Source organism: Melospiza georgiana, chromosome 21, assembly GCF_028018845.1.
Source record: "Melospiza georgiana isolate bMelGeo1 chromosome 21, bMelGeo1.pri, whole genome shotgun sequence".
In the NCBI taxonomy this organism is placed as follows: Eukaryota; Metazoa; Chordata; class Aves; order Passeriformes; family Passerellidae; genus Melospiza; species Melospiza georgiana.
This window is the reverse complement of record NC_080450.1, coordinates 3,748,812-3,774,706: the sequence shown is the minus strand read 5'-3', so window position 1 is coordinate 3,774,706 and position 25,895 is coordinate 3,748,812. Positions and strand designations below refer to the sequence as shown.

General features: G+C 44.7%; 1 protein-coding gene across 7 annotated transcripts in view; it reads right to left on the bottom strand.

Annotated features, from left to right (window-relative positions):
* Window positions 1-15,864: 15,864 nt before the first annotated feature.
* Window positions 15,865-25,895, bottom strand: part of PECAM1 (platelet and endothelial cell adhesion molecule 1) — a 36,002-nt gene continuing 25,971 nt past the window's right edge. For 3 of the 7 annotated variants that reach the window (XM_058039059.1, XM_058039053.1, XM_058039055.1), the window contains 2 exons: window positions 21,964-21,986; window positions 15,865-17,407 (listed from right to left, as the gene is read on the bottom strand). In XM_058039059.1, the coding sequence (XP_057895042.1) occupies window positions 17,375-17,407; window positions 21,964-21,986 (56 nt within the window). In that variant the 3' untranslated portion in view covers window positions 15,865-17,374. The remainder of the gene's footprint in view (window positions 17,408-21,963; window positions 21,987-25,895) is intronic. The other 4 variants (XM_058039054.1, XM_058039056.1, XM_058039057.1 and 1 more) reach the window with 3 other exon arrangements.

Sequence of the window (25,895 nt, the reverse complement as noted above, 5' to 3'; positions counted from 1 at the left end):
TTCCTCTGTACAGACTCAAACTCATGAAACCAAGTTAACACAAGGCAGCCTCCAGTGCAAAACTCCAGTGAGGACTTGTGTGAAAGAACATAAAAATCACCTTTAAAGACTTAAAATTCCATTTGTCAAGTATGTGAATACTTTAGGACCTGTGATACACAAAGCTTGGCCCAAATCCAAGCAAATCCATTCACTTACAGCTCTTCTGAAGAGAACACTCCTTCAGTGCTATCTCTGCAGGAGCTCAACCCTCATCCCTCACAGTGCTCTGAGGGACAGGGGCTGAGGCTGCTGGGGGAGGATAAACCCTCCCAGCCAATGCACACCTTCAGGTCTTGTTGTCTTGAGCTGGAAATGGGATTTTGATCAATTATTATCAACTTTCTGCCTTCAAACTTCGGTGCTTGCCATGTTAACAGAAGCTTTATAGAAGCCGACCTCCAAGAAGAGATAATTCACAATTCTGTCAAGAACAGCTGATCATATATTTTCATGACACAGTAATTGGGATTTTTGTCCAGCAGAGATGATTAATTCACCACTTGCAGCACAAACCCCCCCAAAACATACCCTTTACTTTGTGAATCTGAACCATGTAGCACAATCCTCTACAATAAGGAGTGGTACACATTTTTTTTTCTATCAACAGGTCTGATATGATATTGTTCTCTCAGTAGCTCAATGTTCCACCCTCCTCCACCTTGAAAGCACAAGACATCCTTTCAAGTGTCCACTTTGCATTACTTAAAAATGTCCATGCCCTTTATCAGGCACATGTGGAACCCTTGTGCACTTCCAGAATTGGTTTCTACTCTGAATACATCTCTTCTAATACAAAGTACACACTCATGACAGCTCACAGTATTAACTCTTATCTTTTTTTCTCTAATCTCTAAGCCTACGTTATGCTCTCATTTTCCAGCATACATTGTCATCTGATTGTTTCATTTAGGGCAGTAAGGGTTTCTAGAACATGAGGCCTTTATTCATGGATAAATGTTTTAGAGCACACTGAATTAGCATTACTACTGTGGACATCTGATACCACAATTTCTAGCTTACCAAAGAAAAATAATAAAAATCCAGAGATTTGAGGGACTTTCCAAGCTCTAAGAACTGTGTTTAAGACCAGAATTTACTTACCCTCCCCTGCATTCTTTTGGAACCCAGTTTATCCTAATAAACAGCTCTCATTTTCCTCAGCTCCTGGGCAGGTGTCAGTTACACTCTGCACACTCAGCACCACAATTTGTTCATCTCACAGGCAGAAACTGCTAAAGCTCAGTCCTGGAGAGCAGGACAGGGGAACATGTCCTTACTTATGGCCACTGCCATGCCTGTGACTGGTCACCTTCATCCACACAATGGAACTCTGGTGTGCTACAGGAGAAACCCTCTGATTTCATCACAGGGAATTGGCTGAGTTGGCACAGAAGGTGGGGTAGAGCAGCACAGTCCCCAAATGGATCAGCTAAAAAGCTCTTTGAATGCCACAATGCATCCTCAGTCCTCCAGCTCCATGATTTTAAATGTATTTCAGTTATATTAGCCTTTTATTTGCTAAGTAAGTTTCATTATCTCCCATTACTTTGTTTACACACCTACCACAACACAGAAATTACTGGCATTACCCATTATGTCCAGGCTTCCTGCTCCACATTCTTTACTTCGAAAAACAGTTGGATTAGGAGTTCTTTAGTTAGAAACAGCTAAGTATTTGGTATTAAAAGCTGGAAGTCTTAAGAGTTGTTATCACACAAAAAGAAGTATGTAATTAATACACATTATTAGGCCATGTCCTTCTTCAAGTTTTAACTTTGGATTTTATTCAATTTTTTTTTTCCCTTAAATAGGTCATTTCAATAAGCTCTTTGCATGGACCAGAAGTGCTGTTCACAAGAGAAGTGTTCAGCTTGCCAGTACAACTCCCAGGTTGTATCACACCCCAGCAAACTCCAGTGTGAGACACCTCTGAGCACAGAATCAACTTCTTGGTCTTTCACTCAAAGGAGAAAGCACCTGCACTGCTTTGGAAACACCACCTCAAGCCTCAGCGCCTACCTGGAGCATAATTAATGTGCCACCCACAACACAGCACCTTGCTGGATCAGCTCTGAAGTCAGAGTAGTAACCTCTCATAAATCATAAAACAGCATCACGTCAGAGTCTTTAAGAGTCAATTTTAACATCCCAAGTCACTAGTTTATCATTTTACGCTTAAGGTAAAGTCCTTTTACCTCTCATTTTAGCACATTTTCAGTTCCAAGAAAATCAAACCAGAGTACTCACGCTGCCTGAATTTTATTCAATTTAGGAATATTAAGTTATTTCAGCACTTAAACGACAACATCTTCTTGTAAAAATATACACCCCTGAAACTGTAACCCCTTATTCTTCCTGAGTTGCACAGGCAATATCATCTTGAAAGAGGAGTATGACAAAGCATCTTAACAGAAGATAATCTCACAGCACTGAAGACTTACACTAATTTATCTTCTGGCTATAATACTTAAGTGGCATACAAAAGTTTAAATTAACCTCCGCTGTACACTTCATTTCCCAAAATTATGATCAGGAGCTCCTCAAGACATTTGCTGACAGACACAAATCCCCAAGAAGTTCAGCACAAACATTCAGGAGGAACTTTAGCACACGCTGAAGAGACACAGTATACGGGTTTAGTCCCTGAACTGCAATGAAGATAACACAGATGACACTGAAAATTACAAGAGAAGCAGAAACCAAGGAGCCAACAGCAAGGGCAAGAGAGAGGAAACAATTTTAGTAGACAGGAAACCTCTCGCCTTTGGTGGCAAAAGCCAACTGAAAAATTCTCCCTCGGTTTCAGCAGGAGCGACCGCTGCCGCCTCCTCCGTCGTTTGTTTTTAAGGTGTCGCTCGTACTCCGGCAGCTCCTGCCCAGCGGCAGCCCCGGCTCGGCAAACGCCGCTCCCGCGCCGAGCAGCGGCGGCTCCATCCCGCACCGGCCCGGCCCCGCTCCCCGCGGGCTCCCGGCTCTGCCCCGGCCGCCATCCGCCCTGCCCGGCCCCGGGGGCCGCCCGCGGCCCGGCCCGACCGCCGCCCTCGGCCCCAGCTCTCCTCCCTGCCCGCAGCCCGCGGGGACCGGCGGGCGCTGCCGGCCGCCCTCACGGCACTGCCCGGCCCCCTCCCCTCAGCCGCGGCTCTCGGCTCTGCCCCAGCCCCTCACCTTCAGCCGCGGCTCTCGGCACTGCCCCAGCCCCTCGCCTCAGCCCCGGCTCATGGCACTGGCCGCTCCTGCCCGCGCCGGGCGGCGGCAGCGGCGGGGAGGCGGCGGCGCCGCCAATCCGGGCCCCGCGGGGGGACGGGCCTGCCCGAGCCGCCGCAGCGCCGGCCCGAGGGGCGGGACAGGGCGGGACGGAGCGGGGCGGGCGGGGGCGGGGACGAGGACGGGGACAGGGGGACAGGGACAAGGGAACAGGGACCGGGGCACCCCTGGCAGCCGGAGCGGCCCTGTCCGTCCCTCGGGCGCAGCCGGTGTTCCAGCGGCCGGTGGTGGTGACGCTCGGAACGGCCCCCGGGGCGAGGAGCCGCTCGGGCCCGCGGCCGGCGCGGGTGCGGAGCTGCGGCCGCTCCCGGGCGTGCCGGGCCTCCCGCGCCCCGTGCGGGCCGCCCCGGTAATCCGCCGGCTCCGGGAACGCGGCGCTCGGTGCGGGGCATCGGCTGCGGCAGGAAGCGTGTGCGCGACCAGGCACAGAGAAAGGAGCTGGTTGGGATCTAAACATTGCAGAAATGGCCAAAAATTATCGGCTCCCTCACCGAGCAGGCACTTATCCCGGGAAACCTGCCCTGGCAGAGGTCATTTTATTTACCCTTCGTATTTCCCAATTTGCAGCAGACAGAGAAAAAAAATTAATTCTCTGTGTCAAAAGGTTGTTTTCTCAATAATGGTCTTATGCAACAAATTACAGCCTTTCTACTGCTTTTACCCTTTACTTAATTGCTCTTGCCTTTGAAGGCAGTTAATGATGACATTACAGCATTACACCGGGTCAGGCTGATGCTGGCCCAGGTTTCTTTAGTCAACCCTTGGGTTAATTTGGCTGTGCCAATTATCTTCTCTTTAATAAATTCAGTTTGAATTAAAACATAAAGACTCCTGCAAGATCTTTCAGACTCTTTATGTAATACCAGCCTTTAAATTTATGATACTTTATGAGGTGATGGGACAAAATTTATTTACTAACCAACATTTAGTGAGATGTGTGAGCAGAATTCAAATTATTCCAAACTATCCATTGCAAAGAGTTAAATATAAATTATTAATTTTCAAACACTTTCCTATGTTACCTGCAGCTGTAGCTGTGCTGAGGTCAGGGGTGCTGTTGCACCAGGCGTTATACACATGGCACATGGAGGGGTTGCAGTCTAGGTCAGAAGTAGGTGCAGGTAGCACTCAGACTGCTTCTCTCATTAAATGGCAGCAATACTTCAGTGCTTGTGGAAGTGAATTATTCACAGGCATCTCTGAGTTCTGTTTTTAAAAGCAGGATTCCTGCATGAAATGGAAAACCAGAGTTACGGAGAGCAGCCAGCACCTGCCAAATCTGCTTCAGTGAGGAATGGCCTGAGCTCACCAAATGGATGGTCAGAGCCTTCAAGCTGTTGGATGTCCAAGCACTAAACTCAGCAGTCTGAAGGGTCACAGCTGAAGGAACTGAAGGAACCCAGCAAAAGACTGCACTGTGTGAGTGTCACTGCAGAACCTCAATTTAGTCTTAATTTTTTTAATGAAAAAGACCACATTCTATTTGAAATACAGATACACATGTGTTCATCTCAGACACATTTCTGTTAACGGTTGTCCTTGTGTATAGGAAGACCTTTGAATCCTTATACAAAGATACAAAGCTGATGTTAATGTTTCCAGAATCTGCAGATAAGATAATGGTTGTTTCCTTAACAACAGGTTTTCCCTGCAGGACAGAGCCTACAGCTGAAGCTGTGGCTCACAGGTTGGTTTTGGCTGTATTAAACTACAATCAACTCACTGGAATCTCTGAAGCTTTTTCTGCCCTCTCTTTGCATGTACCTAGGGCAAGAGAGAGGAAACCATTTTAGTAGACAGCAACACGTGGACTGAAACTCCTGACCTCAAGATAAATATTTGTGCACCTGGAGTTAGGTCCTCAGCTTCTTCCATAGCATGGTACATGCTGAGCAAAGGCTGGAGGCAGCCAGTGGGAAAAACTGGGCACAAGTTGTGTCTGACCAGGGTACCACAGTCTGGGCTTCATGGGAATCCTCTTCTAAAGGCAAGTCCCAGTCAGGTGGAAGGGGGGCAGAAGGAAAATCTCAGAATAGTTGAATCACTCAGTGCTGTAAGAGTAAATCCTTTTGTTGGATTATTTACCTTCCACCTATCCTACAAAATGACAAGAGAATAAAGTAATGCTTATTTATTTTTAATATTTCAGTATCCCATGTATAAGTATACAGTCATTCTGAGAAGCAGCAGCCTGCAGAGTCTAGAAACAGGTATCTACAGTCAGGAGCTGCTTTTGAAAAGAATTACTTTAATCTTTTGGAATATGTGAGGGAGACAGTTAAAAACCTTTAAAAGCAGTAAAATAATAGGTAATATTTCTCCCCCAGAACTTATGTGAAGCTCAGTTCATTTCTGTAATGCCCCCACCAGAATTTCACAGCTCAGGGCAGTTTAAAGCCTCTGCTTTTGTGAGAAAAGAACATTACAAGAGCTTTGGGGCTCCACATGGTTTTCACAAATCCCGTTGCCATCAGATCCTGGGGAAGACCCAAGAGCTGCAGGACAGCCCTGCTTACAATTTTGTGCTGAGAAGCTTTAAGAGGAATGAGGCAGCAGCTGAGCCTGAACGTGTGAATCTTGGCAAACACAGGGGTGTGTGTGAGAGCAACTTTACTGTTGGTTTGTTTGGTTGTTACCAGTGCAACATCAAACACAACGGAAAGAAGTTTAGCATGGAAAACCCAAACAAGGCCCCAGCCCACCCGGTGTGCACAGAGCCCAGCAAGGACTGGCAATGCTGGGGCTCCCCAGTGCTTCAGCTGGCTCTGATTTGGGTGTGGAGGGCAGTATGAGCTTCCTGAGAGCCACATTCCTTCCACAGCTCTTGTGGGCCCATCTTCTGCTTGTTGAATGAGTGAGAGTGTTCTCAGCACCTCCCAGATTCTTTCTCTGCCAGTGGCTTTGCTGCTGTCTTTGGATCTGAGTTGTCTACCTTGCAAACTGCCCATCCTGTCCTCCACCCCATCCCTTCTCCCCACTGATCCCAGCCCCTGGGCCTGGCTCCTTGCTGGCACAAAGGGGCACAGCCTGGATATGCCATCCCCAGCAAGCCTCCCCACTCCAAATCTGCTGCTCTGTTTCTAAAATGCCCCTGGGAACTGCAGAAATTCTGAGCTCTTGTTGCTTCCTGTGCTAAAGCACATTATTCTAGGGTTTGGGTTTTTTTTTTACTGCTGCTTCATTTTTAAAGCTGAGCTGAGGGTAGATCACAGAATCATTAAGGTTGGAAAAGACATCCAAGATTATTGAGTCCAACCTTTGACTGATCATCACCTTGTCAGCTAGATCAGAGCATTCATAACTCCTCAGTTACAAAAGCAGGCAGGTCTCAAATCCAGCTGCAAAATAAAATATCCAAAGGAATGGGTCAGGCAGTTTCAGTGCTGGGAATCTGCACTGGTTTCTCTCAGACCTACAAAACATTCTGGATGGTTCTCCCATGGGTTTGTCTCTCCCTGACACTGAATCCAGACTGGGGAAATGGCCAGGGCACACCTGCAGGGATGCCACCCATCACAGGGGAAGGGACAGGTCCCTGGCCACCCAGAACTGCCACGTGCCTGCTGCCAAAGTCACAGCAAGGTTGTGGGAGCTGGTGTCTGTGTTTCAGTGTACCTGGCAAATGTACAAAACTCTAAAAGCCTGAAATCTGATCTGCACATGGTGAGAAGTCAATACTCCTCCCTCCACAGAGACCTTGGTGAGGGAGGATATTGTGGCTGAGCACTGGAGTGCTCCAGAGTGCAACTGTGGCAAAATCCAAAGCTGGGGGAAGGCTGGGGGACACTGAGGCACTGAAGCTGCAGTTTGTGCAAGTATTGCACCACAAGGCCTTGGCAATAATGTCAGGTGCTACACACCATTTTCTGGTAATCAGGACAAGCAAAGCACAAAATAAACAGTATGTCCTGACCTTTCAGCTGCCAAATCATTCACCTATTTTAAATCTACAAGTAAATTTAGTTCTGACATTACAGAACAGCTGAAGATACTTGTTTAAATCAGCCACATACACTGCAAGTTTTCCACGTGCACAGGAGCATTAACACCAGGCAGCAGCACCTCCTGCTCCTGCTCCCTGGACAGATGCTGTGGCTCTGCACTGATGGGCCTAATTTAAATGGTTAGTTAAGGGAAAAGAACATTGACTAAAGACTAGAAATGAACAGCAGCCTTTATATCCACAAGTCAAACCAACTGTCAGGAGGTCCATAATGGTTTTTTGGGGGCAGAAGGAGAACATATGGTCTGGCTGTCTCTGGTGATTTTATTGCCCCTTGTTTTCACAGGGAAAGTCAGAGAAATTCACCTGAATTAATAACACCTGTGACTTGAAAGTTACACGAGTGAGTTTTGTTACTCTAAGTGGCCTTCATTTGATTTAGCTTTCTTCATTTTCCAAGTAAAGTACACTAAATCAGATTAATGCCACTTAATTCTAATATGAATATCTGCATAGGTCTTAATAGAATTAAACAAATCTACTTTAAAATGTAATTCAGCTCAGGTTCCCTGAGTGTCCCCTTCAAGGAAAGACTCACAGCAATAGACTTAATGGGAATTGTTCCTCGATTGTGCTGGCATGAGATCAAAACATCACTATCATAAAAACAGCCACATCTTGCTTAGATGTTTTTGTTCTGAGAGCATTAACACCCAACCCAGAGCTGAATGTATGCCTGCTGAAATGGAATCAGAAATGGCAGCATGGAGTGAACTCTTAGTTACAGAAGAGGGATAAAACACTGACCTTGGTTTTTCCAGCTGAGATGGAGAACAGGCATAGGTGCTCAGGGTCATTTTCCTGTTCTGAAGGTGTAAACAGTGTGCATTGTTTTCATAAGGCTGATATAGTTTAGGCTGTTGTGCAGTTCTAGACTGTCATTTCAAACCTGAAAGCTGCTAGAACCTTCATTTACATGAACTTCACAGATGTCTGAGGAAGAGCTGTCTCTGTGACAGTAACTTGTAACCTTCCACTGAGCATCTTATGGCCCATATCTGCACATCTTCTTTATCCAGCTGGGCTTTGTGGGTAGGCTGGGCTTAAACAATGAGAACATGAAGATGCAGTCACACCCCAGAACAAACAAGAGCCCAGCTTTGAAAGCAAACACAGGATTGGTGTTTTCCCAGGTTAAAGAACTGCCTCTGACAGAGCACTCAGTGCCTGTCCAGTCACACAAAATGACCACAGCCAGATTCAATCCTTTTCTGCTCTCCCTACAGCCAACCACCAGTGGCAGCTCCATCCTGGCCCATTTCTCCAACAGATCTTGACCCAGCCTCCAAAGCCAAAAGCTCTCAGTGCCTTCACAACTGGATTCTTGTTCTGGACTTCACATCCTCCTTTAGCACTTAGGAGGAAGATCTCAGCACACAGATTTATTGACTAACATCCCACTGTGACAATCATTCAGGTGGCTAAATAAGGAACCTGTCCTTAGGAGATCTGTTATAGGCAATGAAAAGGGACAGGTTCCAAACAGGACTCTCAGTGGCAGGATGGGAGAGCAGAGCAGCCTCTTAGCTCAGACATGCTCTTGTGAGGCACTGAGAATATTCTGCTCACCTTTCCTGTGTAATTTTCATGACCTGATGCATAATCCAGTCTCCAAACCTGCCCAGGTGCCCTGAGCCTTCTGTCCAGCTCCTGCAGCCATCCCCTATTGCCATTTCTGCAAACAGCATCTGGCTCCATGTGACCTTGGGGTTTTCTCAGAGTGCCATTAAATCTTTCAATTAAATATTGCTCAGTAGTCTATCCAGCAATAATTCCTGAGTCAAAATTTCAAGTGCTGATAGATAATGTAGTATGTTTTCCACAAAAATCCAATGAGCTATACTAAGGAATCTGATATGTACATGCAGTGTCTGCCCTGGAATAAACAGTAAACTAAACACATCAAAGCTTTTAGAACATCAAATCCAGATTCCAGACAATATTAAAACCTTCAAGATTTGAGTAACAATCACCAGTCCATGCTGCCTTCCACTGCATTTAGACAGAGAATTAATCTTGATATTCAAAGCCTTCCAAAACCTGCATGTTTCAAAAATAGCAAAATTTATTTCTCTTGAAGTATAGGCTTGTTACAGCTATTTAGGAATCTCTTACTGAAGTCAGATGGATCTTGAACCTCCCCTGGGGATGGTTTAGATGTCAGTGTTCATCCATTAACAGATTGGAAACTGTCCAGGGCAATATTGCAAGAAAACACACCATGCCCAGGCTTTCTTCCGGTTTCTTCCTCTGTTAAACAAGACTCTCTGAGCAGTTCTCTACAAATAAATCCAAGGTTAAATATGATAAACAGGGCAAGGAATGCAGAGAAATCCAAATGGCTATTAGCAATGCATCCTGCTGGTTGGTCAAAGGGGTATTTCTCTCTGTTGGAAGGGGAGTATGGAGTAAAAACACTTGGGCAGTGAGAACCTCATCTTGCCCCAGTTCCATCACTTATTCCTGCTCCTTGTCACTGACAATAAGAGTGCAAAGATCTTACTCTTCATCAGCACAATGCCACACACTGCCTGTGTAACCCCAATTTACACAGAGTCAGGCAAAAGCTTACCAGGCCCAAACAGGTTTAATGTTGCCTTTCACGGATATTCTTTTACATAAGAAACAACCAAGTTCTGATACACAAGCAGGCAGCTGAAAGAGGAGCAGCCATCCTAAGAAGGCAAAAGGGCAAATCTGGAGGGGAAGCTGGTGCATTCAAGGTTTCTCCAGCTGAAAATGCAGGTTTGGGAGATGCAGGGAGGAGGGCAGTGCTTGGGGTGACAGGAAGCCCCCAGGTCCTGCAGGAGCAGCCTTCTCTGCAAACCAGGCAAAACCAGATGAGCCCTACAAAAATGACCTTGAGAATAAAAAAGTGCTTCTGGATAAGTGCTGGCTAAAATGGTTGAAATTGCATGCAGAGAAAGGGAATATTGTCTGGTTCCTCTGATTTTAGAGGAAACAGAGTTTTGTACTTTCTTTGTTAATAAAAGGGCTGCATCAAAGTACCCGAGTGATCAATTTTCCCTGCTATTAGAAACAATCTACTGGGCATAAAACCTTTTGAGTGCTTTGGTCAAAGACAGGACTTAAAAGCCCCATTCATTTCCTCATGGAAAGGCAGCAACTTCATCCCTTTGACTGCAAAGGCAGAGATCTTGAAAAGCCAGGGATGCATGAAGGGGACATGTGCTGGGAACATGATGATGCTGACACTCCTCTGCCCTCAGCCTCCTCTTTCACTGACAGAAGGACAAAGCAGGTGTAAAGCAGCTTTGTGATTTGTGCTTTGTGAAAAGCACCAAGTGATTTTGGACCAGTGAAATTACTCTAGAAGACACAGCAATGAGGAGCACACAGCCCTCTCCAGGTTTGTATGCAATGAAGAAAACACAGATGTGACTTTTTTCAGCAGTCAGTGCACTCATTAGTGTGTCAGAGATAATAACTCTTATGCACGAAAATCTGACCTACATATGCTACAAAAGAGGCAAAAGCAACAATTTACTTAAGTCTCTATTATACTCTTAATGATTAGAAGCTGAAAAACTAGACCATAATGCAGGAAACTCGTAATTAAAAAGCATCAATTATAATTTTCTCCTTGCAGGGGACATTAGTCAGGTTTGCTTTCCACCGTCCCCTTGGGAATGCAGATAGACATGTAGGGCTGTGTGATTCATTCTGGAACAGTCAGAAAGGAAGCAACTCAGTGGGAAAAGATTAGCTTCAAGAAAAAAAGGAAAAGGAAATGATAGTGACAACACCCCATTCAGTGTTTCTTGTTTGACAAAGCACAGGTGTGTGTCAGGTTGTTTCTAACAGACCAGCCCTTGCCTCCCTCCAGCCATGACTAAACTGGATTTCTGCAGTGCACACAATGTTCTGAGCCTCCAGGGCTGAGCCAGCTGATACCTTCAGTCATGCTGAACATACCAGAAGGATTCTGCACAGATCAACTGGTCCCCAGCTCCTGGCAGGAATGTGAATCTCTCTTCAGAGGCTGCAAATTTCCCCTCTCTGCTGCCTGAAGGTCCCTGACTCCCGGCCAGGGTGAACAGATCATCTGGAAGCTGTTTCAGACTCAGCATTCCCAGGTAGAACCAGTTTTTCAACAGTGCCAATGTGTGCTGTAAGCCCATTTAGAGTGTTCTTGCAGCCCTGAGGAAGTGCCAGAAATGTGATCCATCACTTGTGTGCAAAGACTGCATTCACCCTGGGCTTTCTGTGCTCCCAGCTCTGCCATGGATCACACTGAGAATCACAGCTCACCTCCAGCCACCCCTGAGCTTCTAACAAGCCACTGCAGCTCTCAGCATTCCTAATGAGAATGCTCTTCAAAACTCCTGTTCCTTTAATCAGCATGAAGTTGAAGCAAAAATATTTCTAAAACCTCAGTAATAAAATCAAACCTAAGCTTTGCATTATGGGAGACTGAGAGATTTTCATCATGCTTTAAATAATTTTAAAATTTTCAAAAGCAATCTATATCTCCTATTGACAATCTCATGTTAATTTAATAACCTGTATGGCTGTAATTTTCATTAATTGACTTACACTCTGACCATATCTTAATAGACTTGACAATTTTTTCTCCTATTACACTCTCACAGCCAAGAAGGGATGCCAGGTTCACCCCTTGCAGTAATACCATGATTTGGCCCACTTAAGACAAAGCTCTCATCTCTGTCCTGTCTTTGTCAACTTCTCTGTCCCCTCTGCTCCTGGGACAGACCAGCAGCCCTCCTTATCACTGCCTTGTAAACACTTGCCCCCACACAAGGCAGAGTTTCCTAAGCTGGTTGGAGCTTGAGCCACTGCAGAAGGTCCCACAGTGGGACAGGCTGGGAGAGCCCCAGGGAGCTCAGGAGTTTGCATCAGGTTAATTCCATGAGGACTGCACTCACTCAGGGCTCTGAGCAACACAAGCTCTCAGGAAAGACTCTTCTGCCCTTGTGCTGCTGTCTCATTGATTTGCAAAGTGGAATTGTGTCAGTCACAGTGGAGACTTGGCCCTGCATGTAGTTAAACAAGGAATAAACAACAAGGCAGAGCACAGGATTTAAAGCCAAGCTCTCCCTGTGAAGAGCTGACAGGGCTTTGTGGGAACAGGTGATTTCAGCTCCTCTGCAAGCACTCAGCAGGGCTTGGATCATGCCAGCTGAATGCAGTGCAATGGGATGTTTTCTTTGGAAGCCCAGGCTGGTGCATCACACAGGAGCAGAAACCCCTTCCACATCCCCACCCAGGAGCAGAAACCTGGGTCAGTGCTGCCTTTACCTGAAGCTGGGTTTTTTGTTAACATACTTATTTTCTGCTTCTCCTATGGTCACTGACAATGATAAACACAGGAATGTTGGGGACAAGCCACCTTACAGTGCTGGTTTTGTCACAGCACCAACTCCATGGAGGGTGGAGCTGTTGAGGTAACTGGACTGATGGGCTGTTTCTTCCAAACCTTTCACAGTCAGGAGGGTTTCTCTTCACCAACCCTGCTCATTCCTTTCTATCTTTCCTTTCATCTTCTTATTTTCTTTCTTCACTGTACTGAGCCTTCATGCTGAAATCTTCTTTTATCTCCTGAGTAAAACATTAAAACAAAAAGACAACTACAGAAAAATCAGGGCAGTAACCAGAGGACAGTGAACTGTCACACTGGTCACTTCTGATTTTTGTTCAGTGAAAAAATTGATGCATTTTTTATCATTGCCCCAGAGAAGACCCTGATTTCATCTCCCACTCTTACACAGAAATATATTGCTAATCTATTCATTTCAGAGGCAGAATCCATCTTTACTATGACTAACAGTTTAGTTGTGGAATTTCTTCTCAAACAATTCCTGTTGGATCTGAATTCCTCTTAACCGTGGGAACATGGTCCAAGCAGTGTGAGGTCCATTTCTAACAATCACTATTAGAGCTTTGCATGCAGTCCAAATCCAGGCTGATGGGGGCAGAGCCTGAGAGCCTCAGCAGTGACAGCTTTGCCCTTTGCTGCTTTGTGCCCAATCTTTCATTTCAGCTTCATGCTGCTGTTCTGCCATCAGACTTTGCAGTGACTCCTTCCCCAAGGAAACTGTGATTTCTTTTGCTATTACATTTACAATTTAACTACAGTGATTATTTTCTGCAATGCTGAGGATTTTTTTCAGCCTTTCCACTCATCATGTTTGTGGCCGGTGAGAAAATAAATTACCTATATAAATAAATGCTCCCATTTAGCTGAAACCTCCCATGCAAGTGACATTCCCACAACTGCTCAGCTCTCTAATGGGAGCACTTGTGATTTACAGTGGAACATTTCATAGCATGAAGGCAATAAGCCCCACTTTTTGTGATTCCTTAGATATGTCAAATTGCTTATTACCTCCCAAACAACTGCAGAAGTGATGTTTATTCTGCTTTCACCTATTCAGAAAGGCCTTGAAATTCTAAACAACAAAATGTGCTAGCATTTTAAATCTGTACTGATACTGAATTGAGTTCAATTTAATTGGTGGGGGGTTTTTTCCATTTGATACATCTGTTTTTCTCAAACTTTGTTACATTTCCCAGTGCCTGCCCTCTCCTTGCACGACATGGGCTGTACTCAGTTTGGCAGTGTCACCTCCCCAAAACCTGGGCTCAGTACGGCTCAGTGATGTAGCACAAAGAGCTTGAACCGAACCAAGCTCACAGAGCAGCAGGTGGAACACAGCAGAAAAGTAAATAAACGCTGAGATTTATCAGGAACCGCTCAAAGCAGTGCCCCGGCATTCACAAACAATTCACTGCCCTGCGGGAGAGGGGAAGAACGCACGGTGGGCAGGTTGAGGCTGCATTTAGCACCGTGTTCTTTAGGAGCGGCGGCGGTCGGGCGGAGCCGGGCGGGCGCTGCGGGAACAGAAATTCCCGGTTCCATTCCCGGCTCCACGGGAAAGGGCCGGGACGGGCCCAGCCCGGCTGCCCCTGCAGTGCCCCCGCAGCCCACGAGGGGGAGCCCCGGCACCGCCCGGCCCCGCGATAAACCCGCGGTACACCGGGAACTCCCGGTACACCTGCGTTACACCGGGGAACGCCCGTTACACCGGGAAACTCACGTTATACAAAGAAACTGGCGTTACACGGAGAAACTCACATTATACAAAGAAACTGGCGTTACACGGGGAAACTCCCGTTACACCGGGAAACTCTCGGTGCCGCTCGGCTGCGAATGGAAAAGGAAAGTAACCGTGGACAGAGGAGAGGCCTCGGTTCAGGTGTTTCTGAGCGGCACCTCGAAAGCCTCTGCTCGGCAATGGGAAAATGATCCACAGCTCCCCACTGGGGTGGGCGAGGCTCGTCCCGAACAGGCCGGGTGCAAGCAGGGTATGGGGGAACTGCCCGGGTAGGGAATGGCACCAGGGACCCGGGTTGTGCCATCCCAATGGAACTGCCTGGACAGGGAATGGCACCAGGGACCCGGGTTGTGCCACCTGATGGGAGTGCACCAACAAGGAATGACACCAGGGACCTGGTCTGTGCCATCCCTTACTCTGCTCAAAAAGTAAACATTTACCAACACACCTCATTTTCTGTTTGCTGAGGTTAACTTGGTGACAATACAGAAATCTCCTTCTGCTGTAATCTTCACAGCAGCGTCGTTGTTGTCTCTCTCTGCTGGAGGCTCCTCTGTGAATGCCTCACCCCCTTTTATCCCAGCTACCTCCATGGGCTACAGCTGCTGCCCAATCGAGGACATCACAGCTGCAGCCCATTTACAGCAACTAGGATCAGGGTAATACAACACAGAGATCCCTGCCATACATATATTTACAGTACATATATTTAGTTAGGCCCCCACATCCTTTTTGTTATTTTCAATAATGTATTTTGAGCTCTAATCTGAGTTTTCATTTGTTTGGTAACAGATTCAATACTTATTTCCCAAATATTTCCAATAGAATCATGAGGCCTGTTTGGCACATGCTCATTTCAGGACTCCTTGTGTAGGTGTTTACTCATGGGCCCACTTACCTCGTTCTTCACTGGTGATTATTGTCCCATGCTCTGAAATGTTTGTGTTATCTGCAAGACAAAACAGAAGAGCTCAAAGCAGTGCACAGCACTCTGAGAAATGGACAGTTCACACGTTTCAGTAGGGCAAACAACCTGTACTAGATAACCAAATCCAAAACAATTTAGGATTATTCCAGGCAAGAGACAAGCTGAAAGAGAGCAATGAATTCTTCCACTGCTGCTCCATCATGCCCAGATGATATTCTGAAGCTTTCCAAACTCCACTTTTCCCAAGCTTTGCCAAAGGCTGGGAAGGGTTTGTGGTGGAACTTTTACCTTTGTAATTTAGTAAAAGACTTCTGTGAATGCAAGCACTCCCCCACTCAGTTCTTAAAGCACTTTAGTGCATTTACCTGCTGTTAAACGGGTTCCTGACTCCAGATCCAGGAGCCTGGAATCTGTGCAGAGAGGGCATCTTCCAAATGCAAATCCATACAATGGACCTGTGGTTCATCACAAATAAAAAACTTCACAGGCATTCATTGCAACATGAATGTGCAAGATCCAGTGCAAAGGTCAGTTCAGAGTTTTCTTTATTAAAATACCTTTTCACATTTCTTACACTAACGCATTTGCATGGACAATCATGGGATGCTGAAAGAACATTTGTCAACAGAAGAGAGCTATGAAGTCAGTCAGTTGTGACAGGCTCATGATACAAACAACATTTGCACAGGGAACAATAAATTAGAAATATTAATCAGTAACTGGAGCTTGAAATTTTAAACATTTGGAATGGAGGATATAAACCCCTTTTGTGTTTCTTGCTGGTTTTGCACCTTTGATGCAGTGCTTAAAGCAATAATTATATATCTATATACAAACCCCTGGCCTCTTTTTTACTACTTTCTAATTAAAATGAGAACCTTCTTACCTGTGGCCCAGATGTTGTAGGAATTTAATTTGCAGTAAGAAAAAGAGAGCAACTGCAATGTCCAGTCCAAGGCTGTCTGGTTAAGGGGTTGGAGGCAGTATTTTTTCTCTTTTGTTTTGTGTTCTTTTTTAAATTAATGCAGCTGAGATAACATGGGCTGCAGGATTACATCTGTGTCCAAACTAGATCTGTGTTAGTTTCATGTTTCTCATGCTATAGAGAAAAAGGATTGTTATGGACTTCCATACTGGACAAACTGTGCACAAGAACAACTTCAGATCTCTCATAAAATCAGAGGAATTAGGACTGTACATAACAGGATTTTCAGGTACAAACTCACTGACCTGGGTGTTTTATATCCACTCAATGAAAACTTATCATAGAATCATCCAAAATAGCTGTGATGGCCAATCATTTCTTGAAGAACCATCACATCAAATAAACCAACAAGCATCAGAACTTTTAAAGGGGAAAAGCAATTTAGCAAAGAATAAAGGCTGTTTGTGCCTCTGACAGAAGCACTGGGCAAAGTGTGAATCTCTGAACAGTTATTCAAGATTTTAGGGAGCCCCGAGCTCCCCGCAGTGTCACGTCCCTGTGGGTTGTAACTGAGCTGGCTCCAAGCCTGGTAGCAGTCCTGCTGCTGCAGCACAGGGAGCTCAGCACGAGCTGCAAAGCCATGCCAAGGCACATCCATGGCTGGCCAGGCTGTGCTGAGCTCTGTTCTGCCACAGTGGGGGCACTGATAACCAACTTAGCAAGTTTAAAGCAAGCCTAGATATTTCTATGTCCTACTGGTATCACAGTAGTTGCTGCATTGTAGAAATCTACTTCCTCAGCTGTAGCTCCCCCTTTGTTTCCTTAGAGCATGATGAATTGGAGGCAAAAAAGGCAAAATTGCATTAGCAGGAGAAATTACAGATGAGAACCTGGGTCAGTGGTTTCTAGAGCCACTTTCCTATGAGAATTTTTATTTGTAATTTTTTTCCATTAAATGCTTTAGGAACATCTCTATTGTTCCTCCTAAGGAAATAAACTTTGAAAAGATGAGTCTGGCAAACTCATAAATAACTGCTGCAAAGCCTTTGGAACACTTGCAACATCTTCCATCTTGTGTTGTTTTCTTCTCCCAGCTGATCTTTGAGATGACTGTACTAGGTAGCATCAGGATGCCCATATATTCTCTGCTGGCAAAAAGAGCAAAAGAGAAAAAAACGAGGTGTGAGTATAGCTGTGCCCCTACCCTCTGTCCTGTCACATATCCCTTAGAACCCTCCACAGTGAGCTAATAAACCCTCACTGTTCTCTGGGGAAACATTGGTATTATCTTCATGAGAGGGAAAGAAGTAAGACAGTGGGAGATTTAGAGTAACAATTACAAGCTAGACCCCAAAACTGTTAATCACCAACATCTCTAAGTGGATGCTTACTGATAAAAGTTGGATTTTTAAGGGAACTGCTGGCACTAAACACACCTGGAGGTCAGATCCTTTATTTACTAGGAGCCACAGTCAGACGCCAGTGTCAGTCCAGGAGAATAAAACCAAAATTTCCCTAAGGGTGGTGTCTCACAGGGAACAATGCAGCACCTGCACTCTGGACACTGTGTTCCTGCAAGAGCCGTGCCAGGGGAGATCTCCAGGGCAAAGCCTGGCACTGGCAGGCACAGAGGGCACACAGAGCAGCCCTCTGCTCCAGCCAGTGGGAAAGGGCACAGAGAAAGCCCAAACTTCATTGTTTTTACAATATCTGACAGAAATCATTCTGTCCACTGGGGATACACAGCTGTCAAGTCTTTCCTGGTGTTGGTTGCCAAAGTCTCCCTCCAACAGTCTCTGCTCAGGGTACGTGGTGGCCTCTAACCTCAGCTCAGTCTGTCAGCACCGAGGCGCCTCGTTCCTTTTGTGGACTTACCCCCAAAGGATTTGCCCCATGAGTCAGAGGAATTCCTGGTTTATAATTCAGTGTTTATTTCAGAGTATCACCTTGTTTTTCATATCCTGACTGCCTGAAATCCCCTCCCCAATTTTAACTGGACACATCCTTCATCTTCCCTTCCTGTCTGAAACCATTGTGCCATGTTAATGTGCACAGTTAAACACAGGCCAGTCCCCCTTTGGAGCTGGCAATGGAAATTCCTTTAACACTGAGAAAACACTTTTGGGATCACTTGAGTAAGATGAGAAAGTCACTGAATAACACCTAGGAATTCCTGCAGAGAGATGTAAATTGTACAGGTTTCTGTCTCAGAGGGCACACGCTGAGCTTGGACAAATAGGCACTAAAAGTACACAATGTCCTCATGTACTGCCAGTCCTCCTGAACCCCTAGGACAGAACCCAACAAACAAATACACAAACACATCCAGGAGGGAGCAGGAGAGGAGGAGATGTGAAGTCAGAATGTACTGCTGAGGTAAATTTGACACAATACCAATTAGTGTTTGGCGAAGTGGCTATCTCATTGTCAAGATATTTCCTTCAATATGTTTTCAGAAACTGGGACCATTAAATAACTTAGAAAGATTGCCAGCTCTGATTTCAGGAAGGAAACCTCCTCCCAGTTCCTCTCTAAGTAATTCATTTCTTTTGCAAATACTTCCTATGGATTGCATTTAAGATACAAATTTCTGAAACAGAGGAGATGGAGGGAAGCAACCTCTGACATAAAACTTCAGGTTTCTTTCAAAATGACCTAAAAATCCAAGACATTCAGGTTCAAGGTACTCTGGACTGCAAATCAGTCACAACCTGTACTGCAACTGAGCCTTTATATAGTTCAAGAAACTCAAACTTGGACTAATTATTTTTCTAAATGCATCACTTCTATTGACATAATATAAACCCTTTCAATGCACCTGTGTCAGTACACAGTGTTTACTTAAAGTCTGAACTCAATTTTGTCATGGTCTCTCAGTGAAGAAACAAAGTTCCTAATTTTCCCTGCTGGATTATATTTATTCTGACAGAAACTACATAGGGGCAAATGCACAAAAGCAGGACTAGCAACCATTAAAATGATTTGCTGCATCTTCCTTCTCCACAGAGCAGTGTTCTGTTCTGCCCAAGGCATCTGGAAGAGCAATGCAGAACTGAATGCTAACAGACTTTATCTGAGCAGTGGAATGCACATTATTGGAATTTAGGGAGTTAAAAGGACATTGGGATCTGATGAGTCTCCACCACCATTACTGAAATAAAAAGGCTGCATATCCTCCCTGAAAACAGAGCTCTTAGCAAAATACTCCTCTGTGCTGTACTCCTTTGTCTCACAGCTCTGGAACATCTATTACTTCCTAAAAAGAATTGAATTCTGTAAGTTTTCTTGTGGCATTCCCTGGGATTCAGGTGCCAGCTGAGCAGTCCAGCTCCTGAAGGCCCCTTCCACTCACAAATGAGGGAGCAGCAGATCAAATGCAACTTCACCTCAGAGCCAAACCCTTCATTTGGCTATCAAGAAGCAGAACAGCTGGGGAGGAAGTTTAAGCCACTTGATCACTTTATAAGGAGCATTTTCCTTTTCATGAGTAGGATCAACAGCTCCTCATTTGGACCAAACCTCTGAGATACATCACAGTTAAGCATGTGTGAAAATGAGCTACTGAAAAAAAAAAAAACAGTTGCAACAAAATGATGTTAAAAAGCACCTTAGCAGCTCCCTGCCTCTTCTGTGTTCATCTGTGTGGCCTGTAAAGTGTTGAGAGACAAGTAGAGGGAATGGAAAATGAAGAAATTTTCGGTCACTTATTTGGAGAGAGAGGTGCTGCTTTTGTCACAGGCTTTATTGGGAACAGAAGTGGGAATTTAAGAAGCAGAAGAAAAGGCTCTGTTCTTTTGCTATGCCCTTTAAAGCACTAATAATGAAAAAAAGGAATAGTTTCTATGTTAATACATGAACAGTACAGCTAAGGAGGGACAATGTCTCAGATATTAACTGAATCAGGCAGCTTCTAGGAAAACTCAAGCAAGATGTGCGAGTGTTATAAAACTGACTTTGCTCTGGGGTGTTTCTGAAAATGAGATTAGTTTTACAGAATAACTACTTTTATTACCCTTCTACTGCTAACATGAGAGCAATAAAAGAAGCACAAAGAAAACACTGCCCTCAGCTGACACTTTTCTTCCTTCAATCTGACATTACTTCACGGATTGCCTGGTTTAGCAAGCTTTAATAGCCAAATTAATTATGAAAGTTATTCACACAGGGTGGTCAGTTTATTTGCACTGACTTTTCTTATACTTCCATATTTTACTCACTTTTGGCCACAGGAAAACAAAAAAACATCTTTGTGTCCATTAGAAATTATGTAGGCTGTGGAAAAAAGAAGACAAAACCTCCTCCCTGAGCTTACACTTCATGTCTGTCACAGCCACCCTTGACCATTTTTTCTTTTGTGTTGGACAGGGACAAACTTTCTTCTGCATGACTCTCCAAGGAATGCCTGGTATAACCCAGGGGAGGGTTCAGCTCAACATATTTTTAGAAAACTGAGAGCAAAGAATAAAAACAGACCTTTTAACTAAGAGAGACAATGACACTATAAACCCTGCTGGCCTGTGTTAATATGAGTCTGTTTATTGTAACACAATCTGTGACCTTCAGTGCACTGCCAGTGTCTGTAAATAATACAATGGGCTGCCTGTGTGTCCCATGGGGAGGGGAGTGCTGATGGAGCCTTTCAAAACTCAAATGGATGCCATGAGCTGACGTAGACTGGGCTATTGTGATTCTTATTTATGAGTCTCTCCTTTTTTTCTTTTTAAGTACAAGCTCCAAAGTCACAAAGTGGGTGGCAAAAAACAACCGTCTGCTTAGTCTGAGTTGGGTTTGATAGCATATCTAACATTCATAAAAGTACTCCTGAAATGTGAGTTCCCTGCTTCTCAGATCTCCTGAGGGCAGAGGAACAGCTCATTCAACAGATTTCTTCTATTTAAAAAAATTCCATATTTTGCCACTGGCTTCTTAGCACTATGAAGCTGTTCACCACCCACAGAACATTCACAAAACTCCACATCTTTAGCTGAGATCCTCCATCTATATGGATGGTATTAGTCCCACTTCTGTGACCCAGCTATGACCCAGCTTTGTGCTCTGCAATAAAAACTGTTTGCCTTCAAAACTTCTTACAAGGTCTCAGTTTACTAACAGCCCTTGGAGTCATCCTACCTGCTCTACCAAAACCCAGGAGGAAACAGCCCCAGAGAGTGAACAGAAGGGAATTCTGCAGGTTGGGCTGAACCCATCCCTATGCACACCTGAGAAGGAGCTCACCTCTCTGGGCATCCCAGTCCCCGGGGCTGTGTGTGAGCAGGCAGACTCCTGGCACTGCCACAGGCACTGGGGATGACAGAGGGCACTGGAGCAGCAGCTCTGTCCCCAGTGATGCATTTACAGGTGAGCAGTTTTCATCTGGAGCCATCCCTCACCTCATGCCACCCTGCCAGTGTTGGTGGCACAGACCCAAAGCTGTGCAGGTGACAATGATCTCCTGGGAGATGTTATCTGTGCACCAGCACCCCCAAACTCCAGCCCCTTCCACAGACTCCTAAAACCATTCTACAAACAGAGGATTGAAAGTCTGATCCATGAAACTAAATACAAAGGGATTGTCCCATATCTGTCCTGCAAAGATCCCAGCAACAAATAAACCACATCAGCCCTTGAGCACCATCTCACCAGATGCACAATCACCTCAACCCATGTCTCTGTATTTAACTGATTGCATAAAATATATACTTACAGAATGCCTGTTTTCCATAGAATCTGCAAAATAAAATACAATGTATAAATTATGAAATGGTACCTTGCAGAGTGACCAGTTTTATGTTCCAGAAAATGCAGGTATAGGTACTTCAACCCTTTTGTTCACTTTGCAATGATGTAAAATTCCTACCTACAGCTAAGGTTAAAGCTCAGGGCTTTGAGGAATATCCAAGTTCTAGTTTAATCCAAGTGCAGGGGTGAGACAGACATTTCAAAGCCCACACTGAGCAGGACCTGTTTGGCAGCTCCCCTGATCATGTGCTAGAGTAGAATTCTCTAGTGAGGGCACAGTCTGTAACTGGACAAGAGAGTCTTCCTTTTAGAGGCAAGTTCTCATCAGCATTTTACTTCCTAATCCAGTTCCTTGCCAGGAAAATAATGTATTGCAGAATTCCAGTCGAGGATATAATTTTCAGGGCAAAAATAACATCTTTGTTATATATAACATCTTTGTTGAAATAACAGCAAAGACACCTGACATTTTATTAATATAAAGTTCCTTGTTCCCAATGAAAAACCTGAGGGCCAGCAAGCTCTTTCCTTTTAGGGTCAGTGAACTTTAAGACTGGATCATACACTTATTTTAAAAAAAGTGGATTTAGCTACTCAGAAATTTCACAGAATACATTCAAATACCAAAACATAACTATTTCTTTCCCCTCTCAAAGTAACTCCAGTTTTAGGAGAGGATTTCAAGGGTTAAGAGTGCTCATCTGTATGTTCTGTTGAGATATTTCACATGTGACAAAAGTAAGTGCTGAATCTTGAAGGGTATTTTCTTGCAAAATATATCACTGGAGAGAGGCTGTGTGAAGGAAATTCATGAAATGTTCAAAAAAAGGGGTTGGACTGGGCCTTGGGTTAATCTTCCCTGTGCTTTTTATGTAAATGGAAGTTAGTTTCTCAATCTACGTTTTTTTACAATTATGTATTTTTTAAATGCAAATTTAAAAATCAGTCTTCCATAGGCAGAACACTTATGTAAATTTTGAGAAGTTCCCTGAAATCACTAAATAAAGGGACATTATGCAGAGCACTATACCACTATTAGACTCTAATAAAAGTCTTTTAGAAACTCCCTTGTCAGCCAGCAGAAGTAAAAGGAAACTGAGCACAGGTGAAGGTCTCTGGCATGGTACATTTGGAGTTTTCTACCCAGAACTTTTAGCCTAAGTAAAGGATTAAAAACTCAGGTGACTACAGCACCTCACAGCAGTGCATGAACTCAAATTCAGTACAAAATTGATCTCAGTGTTTGGCAAGATTGATCCACATACGACTAGACATTAGGAAACAAAAGAAGAAGTTACATGGAACACACACAAAAGCATTTTTGTGTCCTGAAAGCCAACAGAATTGAACAAAACCACTGCTGAGCCAGTGCTACATCAAAGCTTGGCTTTAAGTGGACAAAACCATACATAAGATCTATGAAATGAGCATTAACAAGCTGTCATTTAGTCTCTGTCACAATGTATTGTTCTCACAGGAAGGAGGAAATGAGAAATTTTGTGTAAATTCCAGACTTCAAACAACGGGATGTTGGCTACCCAGGGCTTGGAGGTCACAGTGCCAGTGATCCTTGTTACCTGTCACCCACTTCCAGACTCTGGGGCTTTCTAGCTGAGTGTCACAGCCCTGCCAGGAAATGTCACACTCTGTCTTAGGGAAGTGCTGTGGGAGCCTGGCTGATTTCTACAGGTACCACTCAGGGCAGCCACTAATAAAGGCACGATGACACAGTGCTTTTGCTGATTCTTTACCATGTCAATCTTTTCACAATCTTTTTTTATTTCATTTTTGTTTTAAAAAATAAATAATAAAAAAGAGGTGGTTTTACTTTTTAACTAGTTTTACTGTAGAACTGACAGATTTTTCATAACACCTTGCTTTCCCTTACTGCCAAAACTGGGGAGTTGAGAAATGCTGGATTCTAGACACACAGAAAAAGCTCCATGTTTTGTGAAAGGAATCAGAGCTGAAGGTCTGATACTGGTGATTTCTAAAATATTCCCAAGTCTAAAAAAGGTAGGTGGTTTTACGGACTTCTGATGGATCTAAACTCTTGGTACTGCTTCTAGCTGATGCGATTTTAAACTCAAAGAACACATTTTTACAAAGAAGTGAATATAGCAGGAGTTTAAGACACTGTCAGCCCCACCTGCTCTTCCATTTCTTGCTGCTAGAGGTTATGGAGAGGAGAATATGTGCCTAAACAGCTGCAATTGTCAATCCACCTCCAAGGCACCTCCAGCCCTGGTGGAAGCCAAGATGTCAGACCTTGAACCAAAGGTGCTGAGCTGCAGACACACACAAAGTTCTGCCAAGACCTTTACTGGAGCAGTAGCTTCCATCAGGGAATCTTGGCAGGCAGCTTGGGAACAGCTCTGACACGGGGCATGCACGTAATGCAGCTCTGCTCTGCAGGTTCAAGCAAGGTCAGAAGCTCCCTGCATATTTGTGCCTCACTGAAACCATCTGGCTTTGCCTGATTTTTGGCTGAAGCTGTTGTAAGCATTTGGCTCTGGAATCAATGTCTCACAGATCCAGGCATGAGTCTAGAATATGTCTAGAAGCCCAAAGATCCAAAGAATTTTTATACTGGAGAGAGGACAAGTTATTTGCCTGGCTCTGGACTGCCTGCAACTATCATGTGCCCCTAACACCTGAGTTCTGAGCAGCACAATGAATCCCCTGACCCTGTGAGTTCTTCCTATGCTGGAAAAGGATCCAGTGGGAAATTATTCTGGCTAAGATGTAGGTGTTAAGCCCGAGGCTCAGTAGCAGGAAAGTATTTGAGCAGATTTCCTGATTGCTAGAGCTGATTTCAAATAGATTTGTTCCAACCCTGTGAATGCAAAGGGGATTTCTCATGCCTCTTTCCACTGGGCTATATTTATTTTTCCATAGTACATTGTTGGTTGCTGTAGGACTCTTAGAATTTCCTGTCTCAGTGCTGCAATTGCTTCCAAAGTGACCAACTCATTTTTCCAGACTTAGCAGCATAAAGGCTGGTTCTGCATTTTGTTTGCTGGATTTCCACTTTCCTATAAGAAATTGGGAATTGTTATCTTGCAATAAGCCACAGTGAGCTCGGTCCAGTGCACATAAAATCAATGCAAAGCTTATCACTGGATTCTGTGAGCTTTGGGTCTGACACACAGCAAAGACAGAGTTCACTGAGGGAGAAAGGCTGTACCAATAACATCATCTTCCACAGGAAGTGTCCTGGAAAAACGTGAGGAAATCTGTGAGCTGGAGTTGGCTCCAATTCTCCTCAGCAACACGAACAGGAGCCTGATTGCAAGCCTGTGCAATCCCAAAACCTGGGATCAACACTGAGGGAAGGGCTGGAGCTGAGATAAAGAACCAGCATGGAGATGCTTGGGCTTCCTGCTCCTGCTGCCCCTTGGGAAGAGGAAAGGTGTGATGGAAATAAATCATGCCTGAAAGAGCCTCCACCCAGGCAGCTGAACTGGTGTGAGACATCCTGAGGCTCCCTCAGGAAGAGCTGCCAGCCTGGATCCAGCACAGCTACAGGAGGCAGCAGGGTCAGAGCCATTTTATCGCTCCTGGCAGCCTGGGGATTTGGACAATTGCCTGTTTTGCTGAAGTTTTAGACCATATCACTTCTTTCTGAACAAAAAGCAGCAACTTTGGAACTGGGCTGGGTATTCCTGACTCACAACATGCTTTGGCCTTTTCACAGAGCAACCAGAGAAAGCAAGATTTTAAGGAAATCAGTTCATCCTGGTGAGCCTGAAGGACTTTTACACAAAGCTGTTACTGACCTGAATGGCACTCACTGACCATTCCCCAAACTGCCATTTGGATGTAAGGTCTGATTTAAAGCTGAGGCTTGAAGTTTTTGGTATTTTATGTAAAATACTAAAGTAAGCCCATTGCTCT